This window comes from Scyliorhinus torazame, chromosome 19 (assembly GCF_047496885.1).
Source record: "Scyliorhinus torazame isolate Kashiwa2021f chromosome 19, sScyTor2.1, whole genome shotgun sequence".
Lineage (NCBI taxonomy): Eukaryota > Metazoa > Chordata > Chondrichthyes > Carcharhiniformes > Scyliorhinidae > Scyliorhinus > Scyliorhinus torazame.
In genome coordinates this window covers 54,158,064-54,180,215 of record NC_092725.1, presented here as the reverse complement: position 1 = coordinate 54,180,215, position 22,152 = coordinate 54,158,064, and the positions used below count along the sequence as shown (strand labels likewise).

Genomic DNA, 22,152 nt, shown 5'->3' with positions numbered 1-22,152 from the left:
AGGACCTGTTTGGGGATTATCAAACACTAGGGACTAAATTAAAGAGCAGGTCCTCCAGGGTTATAATCTCTGGATTACTACCCGAGCCACGTGCCAATTGGCATAGGGTTGAGAAAATTAGAGAAGTTAACCCGTGGCTAAAGGAGTGGTGTGGGAAAGAGGGATTCCATTTCATGGGGCATTGGCATCAGTACTGGGGCAGGAGGGACCTGTACCGTTGGGACGGTCTTCACCTGAACCATTCTGGGACCAGTGTTCTAGCAAATAGGATAAATAGGTTGGTCACAAGGACTTTAAACTAGCAAGTTGGGGGGAAGGGAAGTGTAAAGCTATGGACAGTATAATGGTTAATGGAGATCAAGGCAGCAGGTTACGTGACAGGTTATTATGTAGAGATATGGGTTCAAAGACAAGGAAAATTAGGAGAAAGGGTAAGAGGAAAAATAAATTGCGAAAAGTTACTGATCAAGGTGTTAGTATTCATAACAAAGACATAAAAAACAGCATAAGTGTACTTTACCTGAATGCGCGTCGTATACGAAATAAGGTAAATGAGTGAATGACTATGATTTAGTGGCCATTACTGAAACATGGTTAAAAGATAGTCACGACTGGGAGTTAAATATCCAAGGGTATCAGGCTATATGAAAGGATAGAATGGACGGTAAGGGCGGTGGTGTAGCTTTGTTGTTTAAGGATGGCATCCGGGCAATAGTAAGGGATGATATTGGTGCTATGGAGGACAAGGTTGAATCAATTTGGGTGGAAATCAGGAATAGTAAGGCGAAAAGGTCACTGATAGGAGTAGTCTACAGGCCACCAAATAGTAACAGGATGGTAGGGCAGGCAAGAAGCAAAGAAATAACAGATGCATGTAGAAATGGTACAGCGGTTATCATGGGAGATTTTAATCTGCATATCGGTTGATTTAACCAGGTTGGTAAAGGCAGCCTTGAGGAGGGATTTATAGAATGTGCCGAGGATAATTTCCTGGAACAGTATGTAATGGAACCTACAAGGGAACAAGCGGTCCTAGATCTGGTCCTGTGTAATGAGGTAGGATTGATTAATGATCTCATAGTTTGGGATCCTCTTGGAAGGAGCGACCATAATATGGTGGAATTTAAAATACAGTTGGAGGATGACAAGGTAAAATCAAACACTAGTGTTTTGTGCTTAAACAAAGGCGATTACAATGGGATGAGAGAAGAACTAGCTAAGGTAGACTGGGAGCAAAGACTTCATGGTGAAACAGTTGAGGAACAGTGGAGAACCTTCCGAGTGATCTTTCACAGTGTTCAGAAAAAGGTTCATACCGACATAAAAGAAAGGGGAAAAATCGACCGTGGATATCTAAGGAGGTGAGGGAGAGTATCAAATTGAAGGAAAAAACATACAAAGTGGCAAAAATTAGTGGGAGACTAGAGGACTGGGAAGTCTTTAGGGGACAACAGAAAGCTACTAAAAAAGCCATAAAGAAGAGTAAGGTAGACTATGAAAGTAAACTGGCTCAGAACATAAAAGCAGATAGTAAAAGCTTCTACAAATATATAAGACAAAAAAGAGTGGCTAAGGTAAATATTGGTCCTTTGGAAGATGAGAAGGGAGATTTAATAATAGGAGATGGGGAAATGGCTGAGGAGCTGAACAGGTTTTTTGGGTCAGTCTTCACAGTGGAGGACACAAATAATATGCCAGTGACTGATGGAAATAAGGATATGATAGGTGAGGACCTTGAGATGATTGTAATCACTAAGGAGGCAGTATTGGGCAAGCTACTGTGGCTAAAGGTAGACAAGTCTCCTGGCCCTGATGGGATGCATCCCAGAGTACTAAAAGAGATGGCTAGGGAAATTGTAAACGCACTAGTGATAATTTATCAAAATTCACTAGACTCTTGGGTGGTCCCAGAGGATTGGAAAGTAGCAAACGTGACACCACTGTTTAAAAAAGGAGGTCGGCAGAAAGCGGGTAATTATAGGCCGGTAAGCTTAACTTCGGTTGTGGGGAAAATGCTGGAATCTATCATTAAGGAGGAAATAGCGGGGCACCTGGAGGGAAATTGTCCCATTGGGCAGACGCAGCATGGGTTCACAAAGGGTAGGTCGTGTCTGACTAATTTGGTAAAATTTTTTGAGGCCGTTACCAGTGCAGTAGATAACAGGGAGCCAATGGATATGGTATATCTGGATTTCCAGAAAGCTTTTGACAAGGTGCCACACAAAAGGTTGCTGCATAAACTAAAGATACATGACATTGAGGGTAAAATGGTAGCATGGGTAGAGGATTGGTTAACTAACAGAAAGCAGAGAGTGGGGATAAATGGGTGTTTCTCTGGTTGGCAACCTGTAACTAGTGGGGTCCCTCAAGGATCAGTGTTGGGTCCGCAGTTGTTCACAATTTACATAGACGATTTGGAGTTGGGGACCAAGTGCAATGTGTCAAAGTTTGCAGACGACACTAAGATGAGTGGTAAAGCAAAAAGGGCAGAGGATACCGGAAGTCTGCAGAAGGATTTGGATAGGTTAGGTGAATGGGCTAGGGTCTGGCAGATGGAATTCAGTGTTGCCAAGTGTGAGGCTATCCATTTTGGGAGGAATAACAGCAGAATGGATTATTATTTAAACGGTAATATGTTAAAACATGCTGCTGTGCAGAGGGACCTGGGTGTGCTGGTGCACGAGTCGCAAAAAGTTGGTGTGCAGGTGCAACAGGTGATTAAGAAGGCTAATCGAGTTTTGTCTTTCATTGCTAGAGGGATGGAGTTCAAGACTAGTGAGGTTATGCTGCAATTGTATAGGGTGTTGGTGAGGCCGCATCTGGAGTATTGTGTTCAGTTTTGGTCTCCTTACCTGAGAAAGGACATATTGGCACTGGAGGGAGTGCAGAGGATTCACTAGGTTGATCCCAGAGTTGAGGGGATTAGATTATGACGAGAGGTTGAGTAGACTGGGACTGTACTCATTGGAGTTTAGAAGGATGCGGGGGGATCTTATTGAGACATATAAAATTATGAAGGGAATAGATAGGATAGATGCGGGCAGGTTGTTTCCACTGGTCGGGGAAAGCAGAACTAGGGGGCATAGCCTCAAAATAAGGGGAGGTAGATTTAGGACGGAGTGTAGGAGGAACTTCTTCACCCAAAAGGTTGTGAATCTCTGGAATTCCTTGCCCAGTGAAGCAGTTGAGGCTCCTTCTTTAAACGTTTTTAAGAAAAAGATAGATGCCTTTCTAAAGAATAAAGGGATTTGGAGATATGGGGTACGGGCCGGAGAGTGGAGCTGAGTCCACAAAGATCAGCCATGATCTCATTAAATGGCGGAGCAGGCTCGAGGAGCCAGATGGCCTACTCCTGTTCCTAGTTCTTATGTCCCTTTTTGTTTTCGAAGTGTGGTGGACCTTGGTTTACTGAGCCTTTCCATACACTGTCATATTTTGTGAGATGGGGACTATCGTAATCTCTCCTGAGTTCTGTCTTTTTGTGCTTTTTTGTATTCCTAAGCAGCTACGCTTCCCACTGATTACTTCACCTCTTGGTTCCCTGACTTTCCCTTCCCCCCCCAATCTCTAGTTTAAAGTCCTATTGACCACCCTATTTACACTTTTTGCCAGAACACTGGTCCCAGCTCGGTTCAGGTGGAGACCATCCCAACGGTATAGGTCCCCCCTGTCCCAAGACTGATGCCAGTGTCCCATGAAAAGGAAGCCCTCTTTCAGCCACGTGTTAACTTCCCTTATTCTTGCCTCCCTATGCCAATTTGCACGTGGCTCGGGCAGTAATCCGGAGATTATGACCCTTGAGGACCTGTTTTTTAATTTGAATCCTAGCTCTTTATAATCTCTAAAAGGTCCTCTTTCCTAGACTTGCCTATGTTGTTGGTACCAACGTGGACCACAACTGGATCCTCCCCCTCCCTCTCCAGTATCCTTTACACAATAGCATAGTGGTTAGCACAGTTGCTTCACAGCTCCAGGGTCCCAGGTTTGATTCCCGGCAGGGTCACTGTCTGTGCAGAGTTTGCACGTTCTCCCCGTGTCTGCGTGGGATTCCTACGGTGATCCGGTTTCCTCCCACTGTCCAAAGATGTGCAGGTTAGGTGGATTGGCTGTGCTAAATTGCCCTTAACTCCAAAAAAATGTTAAGTGGGGGTTATTGGGTTACAGGGATAGGGTAGATGCGTGGGCTTCAGAAGGGTGCTCTTTGTAAGGGCCGGTGCAGACTCGATGGGCTGAATGGCACTGTAAATTCTACGATTCAACTGCAAGGGGCTGCATGACCAGCCCAATTCTGCCCCCCTCCCCAAGGCCCATTTTGCAGCAGGGAGTCACTGGCCAGTCCCTCAGGGTCGAGGATGACTATCCAGTATTATAGAGTGGGGGAAAACCCTGATCCATTCCCACCTATGGCCACTGAGACCAATAATAAGCCACCTCGGAGATCAGCACAGATGGAAAACGCAGGGTAGACCCCTCCCTCCCTCACCTCTCAAAAGATCTGACTTGGTGGGCGCACATGAATCCAAAATAATTTAAGGAAGAATTAAAAAAAACAGAAGAAGATTGCCTGTTGATTGAAGTCATTAATATTAATATGGGTCTCGGTGACGTGCTGTGATGAATATGGATTTGCTGCTTCTCACTGGCGCCCTGAGCCCGGGAGATGGAGCATTTTCTGCATTTGACAGCAGCACTCAGAACGCCCTCAAATCCCACAGTCACTGAGCGTTTACCAATGCAACAACTTGGCCACATCGATGGATAGGTAGATAGTAGATAGATAGAGGGAGGGATCACACGCCGACTCTGAACCACAGCAACAAGGCGGATGGAAATTACAAGAGGGATTACAGCCTGAAACTCCACACTCTGAGAAATGGCAGAGAGCCCGCAGGAACCCGGGCTCAACACGGGGAACGAAGCGGAGAGCAGGGAACAGGGGGAGAAGGCGGAGGGCTCCCAGCTCAACCTGCTGGAGACGTGCGCCGTCTGCAAGCTGAATTTCCAGAGCCGCGACCCCAAACTGCTGCCATGTCTCCACTCCTTCTGCAAGAAGTGTCTGCCCGAGCCTCTCAGGCACTTGGTGCTGCCGGGAGCAGCCTCGGCGGATTCCTCCTCTCTCCAACAACCGCAGAGTGAGTATATTGGGGAGAGGGGAGGGAGTGAGCATTGTATCTCACCCTTGTTACACACTTGAATCTTGCGTAACCCGGATTCTCCAGCTCCAATACACACAAACAGACCCAAGGCTCACACTAGGCCCAGTATCCAACCCTTTGTCAGACTTGGCACCCCTCCAAATCACCGAGGCGTTTGGAATCGTTCAATCTATGCATGTTAACCATGTTTATTCCAGCTAACAGCAATTGCATCTCTACTTTTATAGTCCTGACATCTCACCCGTGCTAAAACTGGTGAAAGGAGATGTTTATTGAGCACTGAGCGGGTATTATCTGACATTTTGTAACCCACTCTCCCCTGTCGCCTAGTTTCATTCGTTTATGCGGATTCGAATCGCAACTAAATCAATGGCCGAACCGTTAATTTGCAAACGGCGTCTGTTTTTTTTTCTTGTCTAAATGTCGGTTGTATATTTTAATAGCTATGCACCATTTATTGAGAGTAGTTAGCATGGGAGTTATGTGACTTTGCAAATGGGGCCTCGGGCGGTTTGTATTTTGTACTCTCGCTTGTGTGAGAGTTGAGTCGGTCGTCATATTTTAATATTTGCCCTTGAGTGTTTCGACTGTCATTCCCCACCCACCCTCTTCCCTTTGGTGTTTACTGCCGATTGGAGTGACCCATTTAACCCACCCAAAATACCTGGCAGCTTTTCAGTTTGAAGTTATCCCATGAGCGACAGCAGCTGAAATCTCTCAACAAAAGATCTATTTTTCTCACTGGCGTCCCGATCAGAGAAATCTGGATAACAAAGAGGCGTCTTTGTGGGAATGACCATCTCCCAGGTGAGCTCTGGAAAGGTCTGAACCGTGTTCCGTATCGCCGATTATCTTAAATTGAGACACTTACACCAGACTTGCATGGACAGCCATTACAACTGGGTGAGAAAAGCAACTTTTCAGCAAGACTGACATGTTCAAATCCGTGCCAATATCTGTGATTCCCGCCCGGGAGCTGAACCCTATTTGAGCTGTGTAGTTCTCTGCAGGTACTCGGTAGGAGTGGCACATCTGCTCCAATATAAATCAACAACTGGAATTAAAACCATTCACTTGCATCAGTTTAGCCAATTGAACGTTTTTCAAAAGTTGGACACAGATTTCCTTTTTCAATGAAATGTCATTGGGAATGTTCTGTTTTCCTCAGTTTCCGGGGGGGGGGGGGGGGGGGGTTGTTAACTTAAAAAACATTTTTTCAAAAAATGAAACTGACGTTGAAATAGCAAATGTCGTTTCGAGCAGAACGCGAGACGCGCTTGAAACTGACAAGCCAGTGCGTTCAGTTGGGGACCGCTGAGTTGTTGCAGTCATGTTTTGGTATCCAGTGTAAATGTTGCTGATTAAAGTTTTAATGGTTCCCCGGGGAAGGGGTACATTGTAGCAGTTCTGCGCCACATTGTGGCAGTGCTTCTTGGCACGTTGTAGCTGTTCTTTGCTACAATTGTATCCGAGCTGCTGATGGAGCCCCTCTCGTTCCACAGGCACAATGTAACAGGCGACGAGGAATGTACCGCTCCTGCACCGCTCGCAGGGGTGTGACAGCATCTACCTGATCGAGCAGCTCCCACCCCCCCCCCCCCCCCCCCCCCCAATTTCCCGCCTCCCTCCGCCCCCCCCCCCCCCCAATTTCCCGCCCCCCAATTTCCCGCCCCCGCCCCATTTCATTTCCCGCCTCCGCCCCATTTCATTTCCCGCCTCCGCCCGGTGGAAATGATCACCGGGCCCAGCTGAAGCACCAGATTACAAGCCGAGCTTTAGCTGGCGCTCCCCTCTCTCCGAGTCTCCGCCCACTCTCTCTCTCTCTCTCTCAGCCTCCCCGCCCACCCCCCTGGGAAAGCCTTGAGTGGTAGATGCGGGTGAGTCACACTCAGGCGGTTGGAACCGGTCAAGGGCGGCTGGAACCAGCCAGAACCAGATAGAAGTGGTTGTTGGCAACTCGATGGGGATTAATTGTGCTGGAGTAGCCCAAGGCTGAATGTGAACAGGGGCAAAGAAGCTGAATTGTTAAATTAACCCCCACCCCACACCCAGGAGGACATCTGTATGGCCCATTTGTTGCTTTAAAATAGATAAATCTGAGACACCGGTCTCCCAGGGGGATATTCTCACCCAGGACCACTCTTGACTGGGTGGTGGGGTCTCGATTGATGGGCTGCACCCCGGACAGAGAAACCGGAACGTTCCAGGCTGCAGTAAAATATGCCCCCCCCTCACTCGATGCTTACATTTTAAAATAATCTTTATTGTCACAAGTAGGTAATGAAGTTACTGTGAAAATCCCCTAGTCGTCACATTCCAATGCCTGTTATAGTACGAAGTCTTACAACACCAGGTTAAAGTCCAACAGGTTTGTTTCGATGTCACTAGCTTTCGGAGCACTGCTCCTTCCTCAGGTGAATGAAGAGGTATGTTCCAGAAACACATATATAGACAAATTCAAAGATGCCAAACAATGTTAGGAATGCGAGCATTAGCAGGTCCAACCCCGGCATCTCCACACAATGCCTGTTATGGCACACGGAGGGAGAATTCCGAATGTCGAAATGCCTAACGGCGCGTCTTTCGGGACTTGTGAGAGTAAACCGGACGGAGCAAACCTACGCAGACACTGGGAGAACCTGCAGACTCTTGACAGTGACCCAAGCCGGGAATCGAACCTGGGTCCCTGGCGCAGTGAAGTAACAATGCTAATCACTGTGCTGCCCATTGTGGTTTTGTTCATGTGCCATCAGTAGGGCGACATGTAAAAGCAAGTGATACCGTTTGTGGGATTGGCTTCTTGACTATTTCGCAGTAATGAAATCTTAGAGTCATTTCTCCAACAGACGAGCAAAATATGGAGTTGACAAAGTTATCTAGGAACGTGGAGTTGAGGGCCGTATCGAATCAGCCATGACGTCATTGACTGGCTGAGGGGTGGAATGGCCTCCTGCTCCTAATGGGTATGTTCAGAAATCTGGAATGCAAGCAGAAAATGCTGGAAATACTCAGTAGATCAGGCACCGCCTGGGGAGAGAACAAGTTGGTGATCTTCTGCCAGACCTGGGAAATGTTAGTGATTTAATAGGTTTCAAACACAAGGATAGGGAGGGTCTGTGACAAGGGTGGAAGGCAGGAGAGATTAAGTGTCAAAAGGTGCAAAGATATGGTAACAGGACAGGAAAAGAACAGTAGATGGGTCTAGATGAGAGCGAGCGTGAGGTAAATGGGATTCACAGCATCATTACCAACTGCTGTCTGAAAGCGGGAGGTCACCTGAAATTGTTGAACCTTTTATCTGTGAATTTATAAAATGCTGAATTGAAAGATCTGGGGTTGTTTCTTGTCATCTTTGGAAAAGTGCAGCAGTTTAAGGTCAGAGTTCGAGTGAGGCAGAGAATGCTGTCTTTGTTTTTGTACAAAATTAAGTTGTGTGGTATGTGCAACATGACAGAATGAAGGGGGTGGGGAGGGGTAGCTGCCTGAAAGCTTACTCGTATGGTTGACCATAACATATAGGAGCAGAATTCGGCCACTCGGCCCATCTAGTCTGCTCTACCATTTAATCATGGCTGATATTTTTCTCATCCCCATTCTCTTGCCTTCTCTTCATAACCCCTGATCCCCTTAATAATCAAGAACCTGGACTTCCGGGTGCGACTAGGCAGAGCTAAGTCGCATGTTCGGTAGCTCCCGCTTGGAACGGACTTTTGGACTCTTTACAGGGCCCCCAACGGCATTTGTTCGACATTTCCCGGTGTGGGAAGAAGACTGCAACATTCCCCTGACAGTGTGCCCCAGGAATGGTATGTCTCTTGGTTACCAGACCCGGCAGAAACAGTAAAAGATTTGGCTGTAGCTGCAGGAAACACAAAAGCCTCTTCCAGCATGCAGGCGGGTGAAGGGCAAGTTTAAAAGCTGCAAGCTGATTTGAGGGCCTTTGTTAAAGGTGAATTCTGGCAGCAGAGGGAAAAACTGTGAAAAGATCTACCAAGGCCGTTGAAGAGGCGGGGACAAGGCTTCTGGTGGCGGCCAGGGAGGAGTAGGTCGCGCATTCGGCAGCTCCCTCTGGAATGGACTCTCAGACCTTTTTCAGGAGTTTCCACAGACTTTTTGGGGCAGATTGGTGAAGCGAACACTGCCAAAAGGATTCCCTCTCAAGACTTCCGGTTGCGGCTTTGCGGAGCTAATTCGCACATTCGGCGGCTCCCGCAAAAACTGACTTTTGGGCTCTTTTCAGGGCCCCCTAGGGCACTTTTTCGAAGTTTCCCGGTGTGGGAAGGAGCTAATAATAGCTCCCCGTCAGTATATGACTTTAACTAGGAGCGGGGCGACAAAAAAGGTGGTGGTGGACCTGAAGAAGGGAGGAAAGAAGGACAAAATGGTGGCGGGCGAAGACCAGGCAGCGTGGAGGCAGTGGGCGGAGGAGCAACAGGAGGGCATCCAGCGCTGCCTCAGAGATTAAAACGGACCTGCTAGAGCCGATGAAGGCTTCTATTGATAAGCTGCTGGAGACACAGACGGCCCAGGGGGTGGCGATCCGAGAGGCTCGACAAAAGATCTCTGACAATGAGGACGAGATCTTAGGCCTGGCGGTAAAGGTGGAGGCGCACGAGGCACTCCACAAGAAATGGCAGGAGCAGTTCGAGGAGATGGAGAATCGGTCGAGGCGGAAGAATCTGCGGATTCTGGGCCTCCCGGAGGGGCTGGAGTGGCCGGACGTGGGGGCCTATGTGGTCACCATGTTAAACTTGCTGATGGGAGCGGGGTCCTTCCAGGGGCCCCTGGAGCTGGAAGGGGCCCATAGAGTGATGGCAAGGAGGCCCAAGGCTAATGAGCCACCGCGGGCGGTGCTGGTGCGGTTTCATCGGTTCGTCGACCGGGAGTGTGTACTCAGGTGGGCCAAGAAGGAGAGGAGCAGCACGTGGGAGAACGCAGAGGTTCGAATATACCAGGACTGGAGTGCGGAGGTGGCGAAGAAGAGGGCCGGGTACAATCGAGCGAAGGCGGTGCTGCACAGGAAGGGGGTGAAGTTTGGCATGTTGCAGCCGGCGCGACTGTGGGTCACCTACAAGGACCGGCACCATTATTTTGAGTCTCCGGAGGATGCGTGGGCCTTTGCTCAGGCCGAGAAGCTGGACACAGACTGAGGGTCGGGATGGGCGATTTGGGACTGCGGTGGATATGTTATGCCTATTTTTTGTTTGGGGGGTTGGGTTGGGTTGGGGGGGGGGGGGCCTTTGCATTGTTTTGGGTGTGTTTTTCTCTTGTGGGTTGGGCGGGGCGGGTTGGGCACAGTTTTGGTTGGTGGCGGGGCTGGGTAGGTGGAGAGCACGGGCTTTGTTCCCGCGCCGAAGACGGGGGGGGGGGGGGGCGGGACGGGGAAGCGAGGATTGTTTCCTGCGCTTAGAACGGAGGGGGGTGGGGAGCGGGAGAGTAGGGTGTGCCACACAATGGGAGGAGTTGAAGGGAAGGCGGGAGTGGCCGGGGTCAGCAGGAGTCAGCTGACTTGCGGAAGTGCAATGGGGGAGTAAACCAGCTAGGATGGGTCCTAGCCCCGGGGGGGGGCGGGAAGAATCGAGTAGCTGGTGCGAAGGTCAAGGAGGAGCTGGAGCGAGGTGGGGGTCGAGACGGGGGTATGCCGCTGTGGGGAACGGGCCGGGTGTGGATTGCGGGCGCGTGGCTGGCTGAGGAGGGGTCATGGCTAGTCGGCGGGGGAGGGGGTGCGGGTAGCTCCCTGATCCGGCTGATAACCTGGAGTGTAAGGGGACTTAATGGGCCGGTTAAGCGGGCCCTTGTGTTCGCGCACCTGAAGGGGCTCAAGGCGGATGTGGTTATGCTCCAGGAGACACACCTGAAGGTGGCAGACCAGGAAAGGGTGGGTAGGTCAGGTATTTCGGACCACGCCCCGCATTGGGTGGACTTGGAGATGGGGGAGGAGAGGGACCAGTGCCCGCCATGGCGCTTGGAGGTGGGGCTGTTGGCGGACGAGGAGGTGAGCGAGCGGGTCTGAGGAAGTATAGAGAGTTACTTGGAGACCAACGACAATGGGGAGGTCCGAGTGGGGATGGTATGGGAGGCATTGAATGCGGTGGTGAGGGGAGAGCTGATCTCCATTAGGGCCCACAAGGAGCGGAGGGAGAGGCTAATGGGGAGAGATGGTGAGGGTAGACAGGAGGTACGCGGAAGAACCTGTTGAAGGATTGTTGAGGAAGAGGCGCAGCCTACATGCCAAATTCGACCTGGTGACCACCAGGAAGGCGGAGGTGCAGTGGAGGAAGGCCCAGGGGACAGTCTACGAGTATGGGGAAAAGGCAAGCCGGATGCGCCAAGGATGCTGGCGCATCAGCTTCGGAAGCGGGACGCGGCTAGGGAGATCGGGGGAGTTGAGGACAGGGGAGGGAGCGTGGTGCGGAGTGGGGTTGGCATCAATGGGGTCTTCAGGGACTTCTACGAGGAATTGTACCGATCCGAGCCCCCACGGGAGGAGGGAGGGCTGGGCCGTTTCCTGGACCAATTGGGGTTTCCAAAGGTGGAAGAGGGACTGGGGGGCCCCGATTGGGCTGGAGGAGCTGATCAAAGGGATAGGAAGCATGCAGGCAGGGAAGGCACCGGGGCCGGACGGTTTCCCGGTGGAGTTCTATAAAAAATATATGGACCTGTTGGGCCCGCTGTTAGTTAGGACCTTAATGAGCATGCGGACGACCTGCTGCTGTATGTGGCAGACCCGGTGGGAGGAATGCCAGAGGTAATGAGGATCCTTGGGGAAGTCGGGGACTTTTCGGGATACAAGCTCAATATGGAGAAGAGCGAGCTGTTCGTAGTTCAGCTAGGGGACCAGGAGAGGGGGATTGGTGAGCTCCCACTAAAAAGGGCGGCGAGGAGCTTCAGATATTTGGGGGTCCAGGAGCTGGGGGGCCCTGCATAGGCTTAACTTTACAAGGCTGGTGGAGCAAATGGAGGAGGAGTTCTAGAGGTGGGACGCGTTGCCGCTGTCCTTGGCGGGTAGGGTGCAGTCAATCAAAATGACGGTGCTCCCAAGGTTTCTGTTCATGTTCCAGTGCCTCCCCGTGTTTATCCCGAAGGCTTTTTTCAGGCGGGTTAACAGGAGTATAATAGGGTTTGTGTGGGCGTGAGGGACTCCGAGGGTGAGAAGGGTGTTCCTGGAGCGGAGTAGAGAGGGGGGGGGGGGGGGGGGCTGGCGCTGCCCAACCTCTGTGGGTACTACTGGGCTGCCAATGCGACGATGGTGCGCAAGTGGGTGATGGAGGAGCAGGGGGCTGCATGGAAGAGGCTGGATACGGCGTCCTGTGTGGGTACGAGTCTGGGGGCGCTGGCAACGGCGCTGCTGCCGCTCCCTCCAAGGAGGTATACCATGAGCCAGGTGGTGGTGGCGGCCCTCAAAATTTGGGGGCAGTGGAGGCGGCATAGGGGGGAAGTTGGGGCCTCGGCGTGGACCCCATTACGGGGGAACCACCGGTTCCCCCCAGGAAGAACAGGTGGAGGGTTTTCGGGGTGGCACAGGGCAGGGATACGAAAGTTGGGGGACCTGTTTGTTGACGGGAAGTTCACGAGCTTGGGTGAGCTGGAGCAGAAGTACGGGCACCCCGGGGAACGCTTTCAGGTACTTACAGGTAAGGGCGTTTGCCAGACGGCAGGTGGTGGAATTTCCGCGGCTACTGCCACACACCGTACAGGACAAGGTGCTCTCATAGGGTGGGGGAGGGGGGGAAGAGGAGTGGGGAAGATCTCGGAAACTTACCAGGTGATGCAGGAGGAGGAGGAGGCCTCGGTGCTGGAGTTGAAATGTAAGTGGGAGGAGGAGTTGGGAGAGGAGATCGAAGAGGGGACGTGGATAGATGCCCTAGGGAGGGTGAACTCTTCTTCTTCGTGCGCGAGGCTCAGCCTCATACAGTTTAAGGTGCTGCACAGGGAACACATGACCGGGACAAGGATGAGCCGGTTCTTTGGGGGTGAGGACAGGTGTGTTAGGTGCTCAGGGAGCCCAGCAAATCACGCCCTTATGTTCTGGGCATGCCCAGCGCTGGAGGAATTTTGGAAGGGCGTAGCGAAGACGGTGTCGAGGGTGGTAGGATCCAGGGTCAAACCGGGCTGGGGGCTCGCGATATTTGGGGTGGCAGAGGAGCCGGGAGTACAGGAGGCGAAAGAGGTCAGAATTCTGGCCTTTGCGTCCCTGGTAGCCCGGCGAAGGATTCTCCTTCAGTGGGAAGATGCGAGGCCCCCAAGCGTGGAATCCTGGATCAGCGATATGGCAGGGTTCATTAAATTGGAGAGGGTGAAATTTGCCTTGAGGGGGTCGGTTCAAGGGTTCTTTAGGCGGTGGTAACCGTTCTTAGACTTTCTGGCAGAACGATAGACGTTGGTCGATGGCAGCAGCAGCTCGGGGGGGGTTACTTTATTTTTGTTTGTTATCTACACTGGAGGGTCTGAGGGGGTGTATACACCTGTTGTGTTAAGTCAGGGTGTTAATGTTAATTTATTATTTATGTACAGGGGGAGGGGTTTGGGGAGTTGCTTTTTTAGATTGTGTTTTGTACTTGACCCTGTTGGGTTATTTTTTCTTATTTTGTTATTGATATTTTATGAAAACCTTTTAATAAAAATTATTTAAAAAAAAATAATAATCAAGAACCTATCTTTCTCTGTCTTAAACACACTCAGTGATTTAACCTTCTGCGGCAAAGAGTTCCACAGATTCACAACCTTCTGGCTGGAGAAATTCCTCCTCATCTTTGTTTTAAAGGGTATTCTCTTTAGTCTGAGGCTGTGTCTTCTGGTTCTAGTTTTTCCTACAAGTGGAAACATCCTCACCACGTCCAGTCTATCCAGGCCTCACAGTATCCTGTAAGTTTCAATAGGATCCCTCCCTCATCCTTCTAAACTTCTAACGAGTACAGACCCAGAGTCCTCAACCGTTCCTTATACGACAAGCTCTTCATTCCAGGGATCACTCGTGTGAACCTCCTCTGGACCCTTTCCAAGGCCAGCACATCCTTCCTTAGATATGGAGCCCAAAATGTGTGTCAATATTCCAAAAGGGCCTTATACAGGCTCAGAAGTACATCTCTGCTCTTGTATTCTAGCCCTCTCGCCATGAATGCTGAACACCACTCTGTCCTCTAATTCTTAATGTGACTGGACAAGTGGTTGTTTGTGAAAAATGGATTTCAAATGACTGGAAGTGGATGTAACTGGTAAATTTACACATTGTTAGCAATGTATCTTTTAATATAGTCTCATTGTGGAATGTATGAACCAGAGCATACTTGCTCATCGAATTCCCTCATGGACCTATCATTTAAAAATCAGAAAAAAATAAATCCCCGTTTCTAGTGGTAGGGGTCTCCTATCGTGATCCACAGGCAAAGTATCAACATGGAACCGTTCTTGAGCAAACCCTTTTGAGTGGCACAGTGGCTAGCACTGCTGCATCTCAGTGCAAGGACCTGGGTTCAATTCCGGCTTTGGGTGACTGCCTGTGTGGAGTTTGTACGTTCTCCCTGTGTCTGCGTGGGTTTCCTCCGGGTGCTCCGGATTCCCCCCACAGTCCAAAGATGTTCAGATTCGGTGGGATTACGGGCATAGCGCAGGGCAAACGGGCCGATAGGGTGCTCCTTTAGAATGTCAATGCAGATTTGATGGGCCAAATGGCCTCCTTCTGCACTGAAGGAAAAATTCTATGATTCTAAAGGCATTCCATATTATTCAATATAATTCTAATGTCAGAAAAGCCCAATGTTACCAAAGCAGTTTAAAGTAAAATACTTATATTTGCTGGTCAGCTCTTGCAGTTTAAACAGATTGAATGGAATGTGACAGAAAAATACTGGAAAGCTGAAATGGAATTAGAAAATTTTTGTAGAGCATTTTTTGTAAACGTCACTTGTTAAACCCGAGTTCCGTTCCCACAACACATCGAGGTCGGGTGACGGGAGTTGAGCATCCTTCAGTGGCCTAACACTCGCAGATATGGATCGTGTCCGAAGGGACACGATGCACAAATCTATGAATAAGGGAGGAAATCATTGGCCCAATGCCACCCTCATCCTGATGGCCACTTTTGTGTGTGGCTGCATCAGGCTGTGCGTGGATCCCTGATACGCAAGTGCCACGATGTAATGAGGTTCTCTGTGGGCGGCAGGGTACCACAGTAGTTGGCACTGTTGCTTCACAGCTCTAGGGTCCAAGGTTCGATTCCGGCTTGGGTCACTGTCTGTGTGGAGTCTACACATTCTCCTTGTGTCTGCTTGGGGGTCCTCCGGTTTCCTCCCACAAATCCCGAAAGATGTACTGTTTGGTGAATTGGACATTCTGAATTCTCCCTCCGTGTACCCGAACAGGCGCTGGAATGTGGCGACTACGGGCTTTTCACAGTAACTTCATTGCAGTGTTAATGTAAGCCTACTTGTGACACTAAAGATTATTATTATTATTACCTATCCCTGGTGTTGCGAAGGGATGGGTCTGGCCACGTTGCTGCGGATCATTCCAAGTAGTTGGACTGTGCCATATCACCTGACCCTCGTCCAAAAATCTGTTCAGCAAAACACCTTTGACCACAAGACATCCAAGCAATGGTCTGCATGTAACGTCCTCGAGGCCCTGGTGGAAAAGGAGATGGTGGATTCTGTCATAGAACATTACAGCGCAGCACAGGCCCTTCGACCCTCTGTTGCGCCGACCTGTGAAACCACTCTAAAGCCCATCCACACTATTCCCTTATCGTCCATATGTCTATCCAATGACCATTTGAATACCCTTAGTGTTGGCGAGTCCACTACTGTTGCAGGCAGGGCAATCCATGCCCTTACTACTCTCTGAGTAAAGAACCTACCTCTGACATCTGTCTTATATCTATCCCCCCTCAATTTAAAGCTATGTCCCCTCATGCTAGACATCACCATCAGAGGAAAAAGGCTCTCACTGTCCACCGTATCCAATCCTCTGATCATCTTGTATGCCTCAATTAAGTCACCTCTTAACCTTCTTCTCTCCAACGAAAACAGCCTCAAGTCCCTCAGCCTTTCCTCATAAGATCTTCCCTCCATACCAGGCAACATTCTGGTAAATCTCCTCTGCATCCTTTCCAATGCTTCCACATCCTTCCTATAATGCGGCGACCAGAATTGCACGCAATACTCCAAATGCGGCCGCAACAGAGTTTTGTACAGCTGCAACATGACCTCATGGCTCCAAAACTCAATCCCTCTTCCAATAAAAGCTAACACACCGTACGCTTCTTAACAACCCTCTCAACCCGAGTGGCAACGTTCAGGGATCTATGTACATGGACACCGAGATCTCTCTGCTCATCCACACTGCCAAGAATCTTACCATTAGCCCAGTACTCTTGTCTTCCTGTTATTCCTTCCAAAATGAATCACCTCACACTTTTCTGAATTAAACTCCATTTGCCACCTCTCAGCCCAGCGCTGCAGCTTTTCTATGTCCCTCTGTAACTTCTGCACTGTCCACAACTCCACTGACTTTAGTATCATCTGCAAATTTACTCACCCATCCTTCTACGCCCTCCTCCAGGTCATTTATAAAAATGACAAACAGTAGTGGCCCCAAAACAGATCCTTGTGGTACACCACTAGTAACTGGACTCCAGTCTGAACATTTCCCATCAACCACCACCCTTTGTCTTCTTCCAGCTAGCCAATTTCTGATCCAAACTGCTAAATCACCCTGAATCCCATGGCTCCGTATTTTCTGTAGTAGCCCACCGTGGGGAACCTTGTCAAACGCTTTACTGAAATCCATATACACCACATCAACTGCTTTACCCTCATCCACCTGTTTGGTCACCTTCTCAAAGAACTCAATAAGGTTTGTGAGGCACAACCTACCCTTCACAAAACCGTGTTGACTATCTCTAATCAAATTATTCTTTTCCAGATGATTATACATCCTATCTCTTATAAACCTTTCCAAGATTTTGCCCACAATAGAAGTAAGGCTCACAGGTCTATAGTCACCTGGGTTGTCTCTACTCCCCTTCTTGAACAAGAGGACAGCATTTGCTATCCTCCAGTCTTCTGGCACTATTCCTGTAGACAAAGATGACTTAAAGATCCAAGACAGAGGCTCAGCAATCTCCTCCCTAGCTTCCCAGAGAATCCTAGGATAAATCCTTCTAGCCTGAATCTCAGTATTCTCCTCGACAACATTGTCTTTTTTCCTGTGAATACTGATGATAAAATATTCATTTAGCACCTCTCCTGTCTCCTCGGACTCACAACTTCCCACTACTGTCCTTGATTGGCCCTACTCTTACCCTAGTCATTCATTTATTCCTGACATATATCTATAGAAAGCTTTAGGGTTATCCTTGATCCAACCTGCCAAAGACTTCTTATGTCCCCTCCTAGCTCTTCTTGGCTCTCTCTTTAGGTCCTTCCTAGCTAACTTGTAACTCTTGAGCGCCCTAACTGAACCTTCAAGACTCATCTTTACATAAGCCTCCTTCTTCCTCTTGACAAGTGTTTCGACTGCTTTAGTAAACCACGGTTCCCTTGCTCGACCACTCTTTCCCCCCCCCCCCCGTCTGAAAGGTACATACTTATCAAGGACACACAGTAACTGTTCCTTGAACCAGCTCCACATTTCCATTGTGCCCATCCCCTGAAGTTTTCCTCTCCATCCGATGCATCCTAAGCCTTGCCTCATCGCATCATAATTGCCTTTCCCCCAGATAATCGAATTGTGGTCACTATCACCGAAGTGCTCACCTACCTCCAAATATAACACCTGTCCTGGTTCATTACCCAGTACCAAATCCAATATGGCCTCGCCTCTCGTTGGCCTATCTACATACTGTGTCAGGAAACCCTCCTGCACACATTGGACAAAAACGGACCCATCTAAAGTACTCTAACTATAGCGTTTCCAGTCAATATTTGGAAAGTTAAAGTCCCCCATAACAACTACCCTGTTGCTTTTGCTCATATCCAGAATCATCTTTGCAATCCTTTCCTCTACATCTCTGGAACTTTTCTGAGGCCTATAGAAAACCCCTAACAGGGTGACCTCTCCTTTCCTGTTTCTAACCTCAGCCCATACTACCTCAGTAGACGAGTCCTCATCAAACATCCTTTCTGCCACCGTAATACTGTCCTTGACTAACAATGCCACCCCTCCCCCTCTTTTACCACCTTCCCTGAGCTTACTGAAGTATCTAAACCCTGGCACCTGCAACAACAATTCCTGTCCCTGCTCTATCCATGTCTCTGAAATGGCCACAACATCGAAGTCCCAGGTACCAACCAATCTGCAAGTTCTCCCACCTTATTCCGGATGCTCCTGGCATTGAAGAAGACACACTTTAAACCACCTTCCTGCCTGCCGGTACACTCTGCAACTTTGAAATCTTACTCATGACCTCATTACTCTCAACCTCTTGTATACTGGAGCTACAATTCAGGTTCCCAAGCCCCTGCTGAACTTGTTTAAAGCCTCCCGTCTGATCCTTCCCTGGTTGTTAGAGTAATTTGGTGGGTTGTCTTATCACCAGAACTTTCAAAGGAACACCAAGATCTAGCTTGGCTGGTGATGAAAAGGGCCTCCCCTGTCAGATCCTTCTTGCACGCCCGAGGTCTCTGCACCACCATACACTGCCTCTCGAAGCAGCTGCAGGGAGGAAGCGATGGTCGCACACCTCCTTGTGGAATGTGCCTTTGCAAAGAAGGTCTGGAGAGAGACGCAGTGGTATTTGTCGAGGTTCATCCTGAAGAGCTCCATGACGCAGGACTCTGTGCTCTACGGGCTGTTCCCAGGGACGCACACTGAGACAAACATCAACTGGAGGATCATCACATCTATGAAAGACGCGGTTTGGCCTGCCAAAACTTGTTGATCTTCCAGTGCAAAGAATTGTCCTCGACAGTGTGTTGCAAACTGCAACATTCCAAGGTCTGGGACTAGGTGCTGAGGGATGCAGTCCAGCTTGGGGCAGCCGCCGCCAAGGCACAATGGGGAATGGTCTTGTGTAGACCGAGGGGCTGTTAAACGTATAAAATCCTTCTGTGAGCTTCATCCTAACTCTATGTAACTGCATTGAAGCACCGTAGAATGCAACATGTCCAATGTATATAGTTTGAAAAAATTGTACTCTTTATAATGAAAATATTGTAATGTAAGAAATTAAACATTACAGAATTGAAGCACCTCGAGTGCATCTTTACCTCTGGGGGAAAAATGTGAAAGTCATTGCACTTCCCTGTTATAACAATTTGAAATGTTTTTGCAATGTTCTTTCAGAACATTATAGTGTATATTGTGATGAATGTAGGATATTTTTATGATGCAGTAATGTTATTAAAAGCCTGGTTAAAGGTACGTATATCTGTTGCAGTAATTTTTTTAACATCCTGGTTTAACATACAGGCAGGTGGTGTGTCTAAAAGGTGTAATTAAGATGTTGCAAAAGTGAGATCATCATTCATTCCAACCATATTTGTTAAGAGATGCCTAATGGAATGTTGATATGATTGTTGGAGATTCCTTGGAGAGTAGATAATTTGAGACATTGTATTTAGACTCGGGTAAGTTGGTCATGGGATTTAAGTGGGATAGAGATTATATAATTAATGGGAGGAACCAGGTCTGTCTGTAGTTTTGCAGTTTGATATAGGTTTAGCAGCCCGCTAGGTTTATTTGAGTTGAGCAGGAGTTTTGTCAAATACTGTCCGACTGAGCAGGAGTCTGACAGAGACAGAAGGATCTCTTTTGCTCTTTCTCTTTCTCTTCCTTTCTCCTTGCTATCTTCCCTTCCTCTCTGCTCTCTTTCAAGTCTGCAACAAGTAACCCTGTGTTTACTAACTTCATTTATAAAAAGTGGCTTTTGACCTGTGATGGGCTTTGCTTAATTGGAGATGGAGAAGGTATAAGTCAGTAGTTAAAACAGAGGTTTCCTTTTATTTTAAGAATTTTTAAACTGTTAATTGAAATGCTATTTTCTGTGATAATGTATTGAAATATTGTGTTAATAAAGTTTGTTTTAATATAAAATATCCCTATTTATCAGTGCAATCACTCCTGGAGCAAAGTATCCTTTCCTCACAGTGTCACAAATTGAAAAATCATTGGGGGTCTCATCTGGTTTCCTCCATACAAATTGGGCTCTGGTCCAGGATTTTAACAATACGAATAAAGTACATTTTTATAAAGAAAACCACTTGTAGATAGATTTATTTATTCTGCAAGTTTGAAGATCATTCCCGCTGTACTAACAATGAATCTCCCAAATACTGAAGCTTGCAGGAAACTAGTCTCTAAATCTATTGATAACCACTTTCTGAATGTGGGCATTCAGCCAGTTCCTAATCTCCCACAGCAGCTCATCACTAATTCCACAAATGTTCTCTCTCTCTCTCTCTCTCTCTCTCTCTCTCTCTCTCTCTCATAAAGACCTTCTTGTATGATGTAAATTTACAAAGATTTCACGAAAGTCCAGATGGACGCCTGTGGTCTTTATTTTTTAATCTAATGACAAGGTGTCAATATTTTAATTCCACTTACATTAAACTCCAACTGTTCGCACGTCAAATATGTTTACCCGTGCACAAGTGCTTGTACACATCACCATCACAGCCCCAAATCTTTGCCCATTCATGATTTCAGCATTGAGGATTTTGCCCGGGCGTACATTGGTCCTGAAATTAAAAGAAAAGCCAGCATTTGTAAGCCAATAAAAAAAGTGTCACCGAGGTGCATTTTCCCCTGTGGAAAGTGTGAATGAGCTATTGCTAACAGCACGTGGTTTGCTGTGAATTAAAGCACCAGTATTTTGCGGTACACATGCAGTGCAGCACTCTACTAAAAGTGAGTGAGTCAAAGCCAAGCAGAAAACCTCTGAGGAAAGTGGTGATACTTGCGCAAAGCTTCACCATCTTAGATAGACTGAAAAATAGTGCAAGAGGTACCATGTTGGCCAAGGAATACTCTGTCAATCAATCCACAATCTGGTACATTAGGCAGTCTGAGGGAAAAAAAAATAAGGGCCAGTGTTTGTGTTTCTGGTCGTCATGTGGACAAGGTTTAACTTCTCTAAATGGGGGAGGGATCCATGCTTGGGAGGAAATTAAAAAAAGTTCCTCAATGTGCGGATAAAGCATCAGCATCAACGGAGGTCCCCCAGCGAATGGTCCAATCATTTGAATCGTGCCAGCGCATTTAAAAAATAGTAAAAAAGTTTAATGTACTCGAAAGATTATAAATAGGGACAGCTGGGACACTGGCCAATAAAGTCGATAAACTTGAAAAAAAGAAGTGCGAATAGAGAGTAGTCCTGGTCATTGTTAATAATAGTGGCGGTGCTGTAGGTGCCTCCTTTTCCCTTCCAAAGGATTCTCAGCAGATAGAATGGCTTGCTCACTTTACACAGCGCTCTGGCTGTGTAATGTAAAGCTGCTGGGGATTGGGTGAGGTTGTGTCAGCTGGCCATCCAGCTGCTGGAGAGTCCCCAAGATGCAGGAATACATTGAGGAGAGAGGTTACCAGGCAGAGCAGGGTCTTCAGCGCAGTGAAAACTAGCCTATTCTGGGAGAAAATGCCAAGTAGGACCTAAATATCAAAAGAAGAAAGCACAGCTCCTGGTTTTAAAGCAGCGAAGGATTGGGCTAATGCTTCTACTTCATGGCTAGGTTTAAATGTAAACCAGTGCAGGGTTTATAGGTTTGAAAATCCTGAAGCTTTGAAAGGGAAGAATAAATCTCTGCTAGTCTTTTGGAAGCAATGTTTGGTCACAGCAGGAATATTTGAATACTGGCTTGAGAACTGCTTTCTGCTGGAGATCAGGACTTAACTGAGGGAAAGGAACTTGTCTTTCAAGGTCCTACTACTAGTCCTCGATAATGAACCTGGGCATCGCTCGCAGGGTGCCATCCAGATATTGACATCTTTGGTTGAGCCCCAAATGTGACCTTGCTTATCCAATCAATGGACCAAGGGTTCATTGCCTCATTCAAGGCTT

General features: G+C 48.2%; 1 protein-coding gene across 2 annotated transcripts in view; it reads left to right on the top strand.

The window, feature by feature from the left end:
- The first annotated feature begins 4,685 nt into the window (after positions 1 to 4,685).
- Positions 4,686 to 22,152, top strand: part of LOC140396132 (E3 ubiquitin-protein ligase TRIM33-like) — a 159,254-nt gene continuing 141,787 nt past the window's right edge. Inside the window, exon 1 of one of the 2 annotated variants that reach the window (XM_072484287.1) lies at positions 4,686 to 5,132. In XM_072484287.1, the coding sequence (XP_072340388.1) occupies positions 4,874 to 5,132 (259 nt within the window). In that variant the 5' untranslated portion in view covers positions 4,686 to 4,873. The remainder of the gene's footprint in view (positions 5,133 to 22,152) is intronic. The other variant, XM_072484288.1, reaches the window with a different exon arrangement.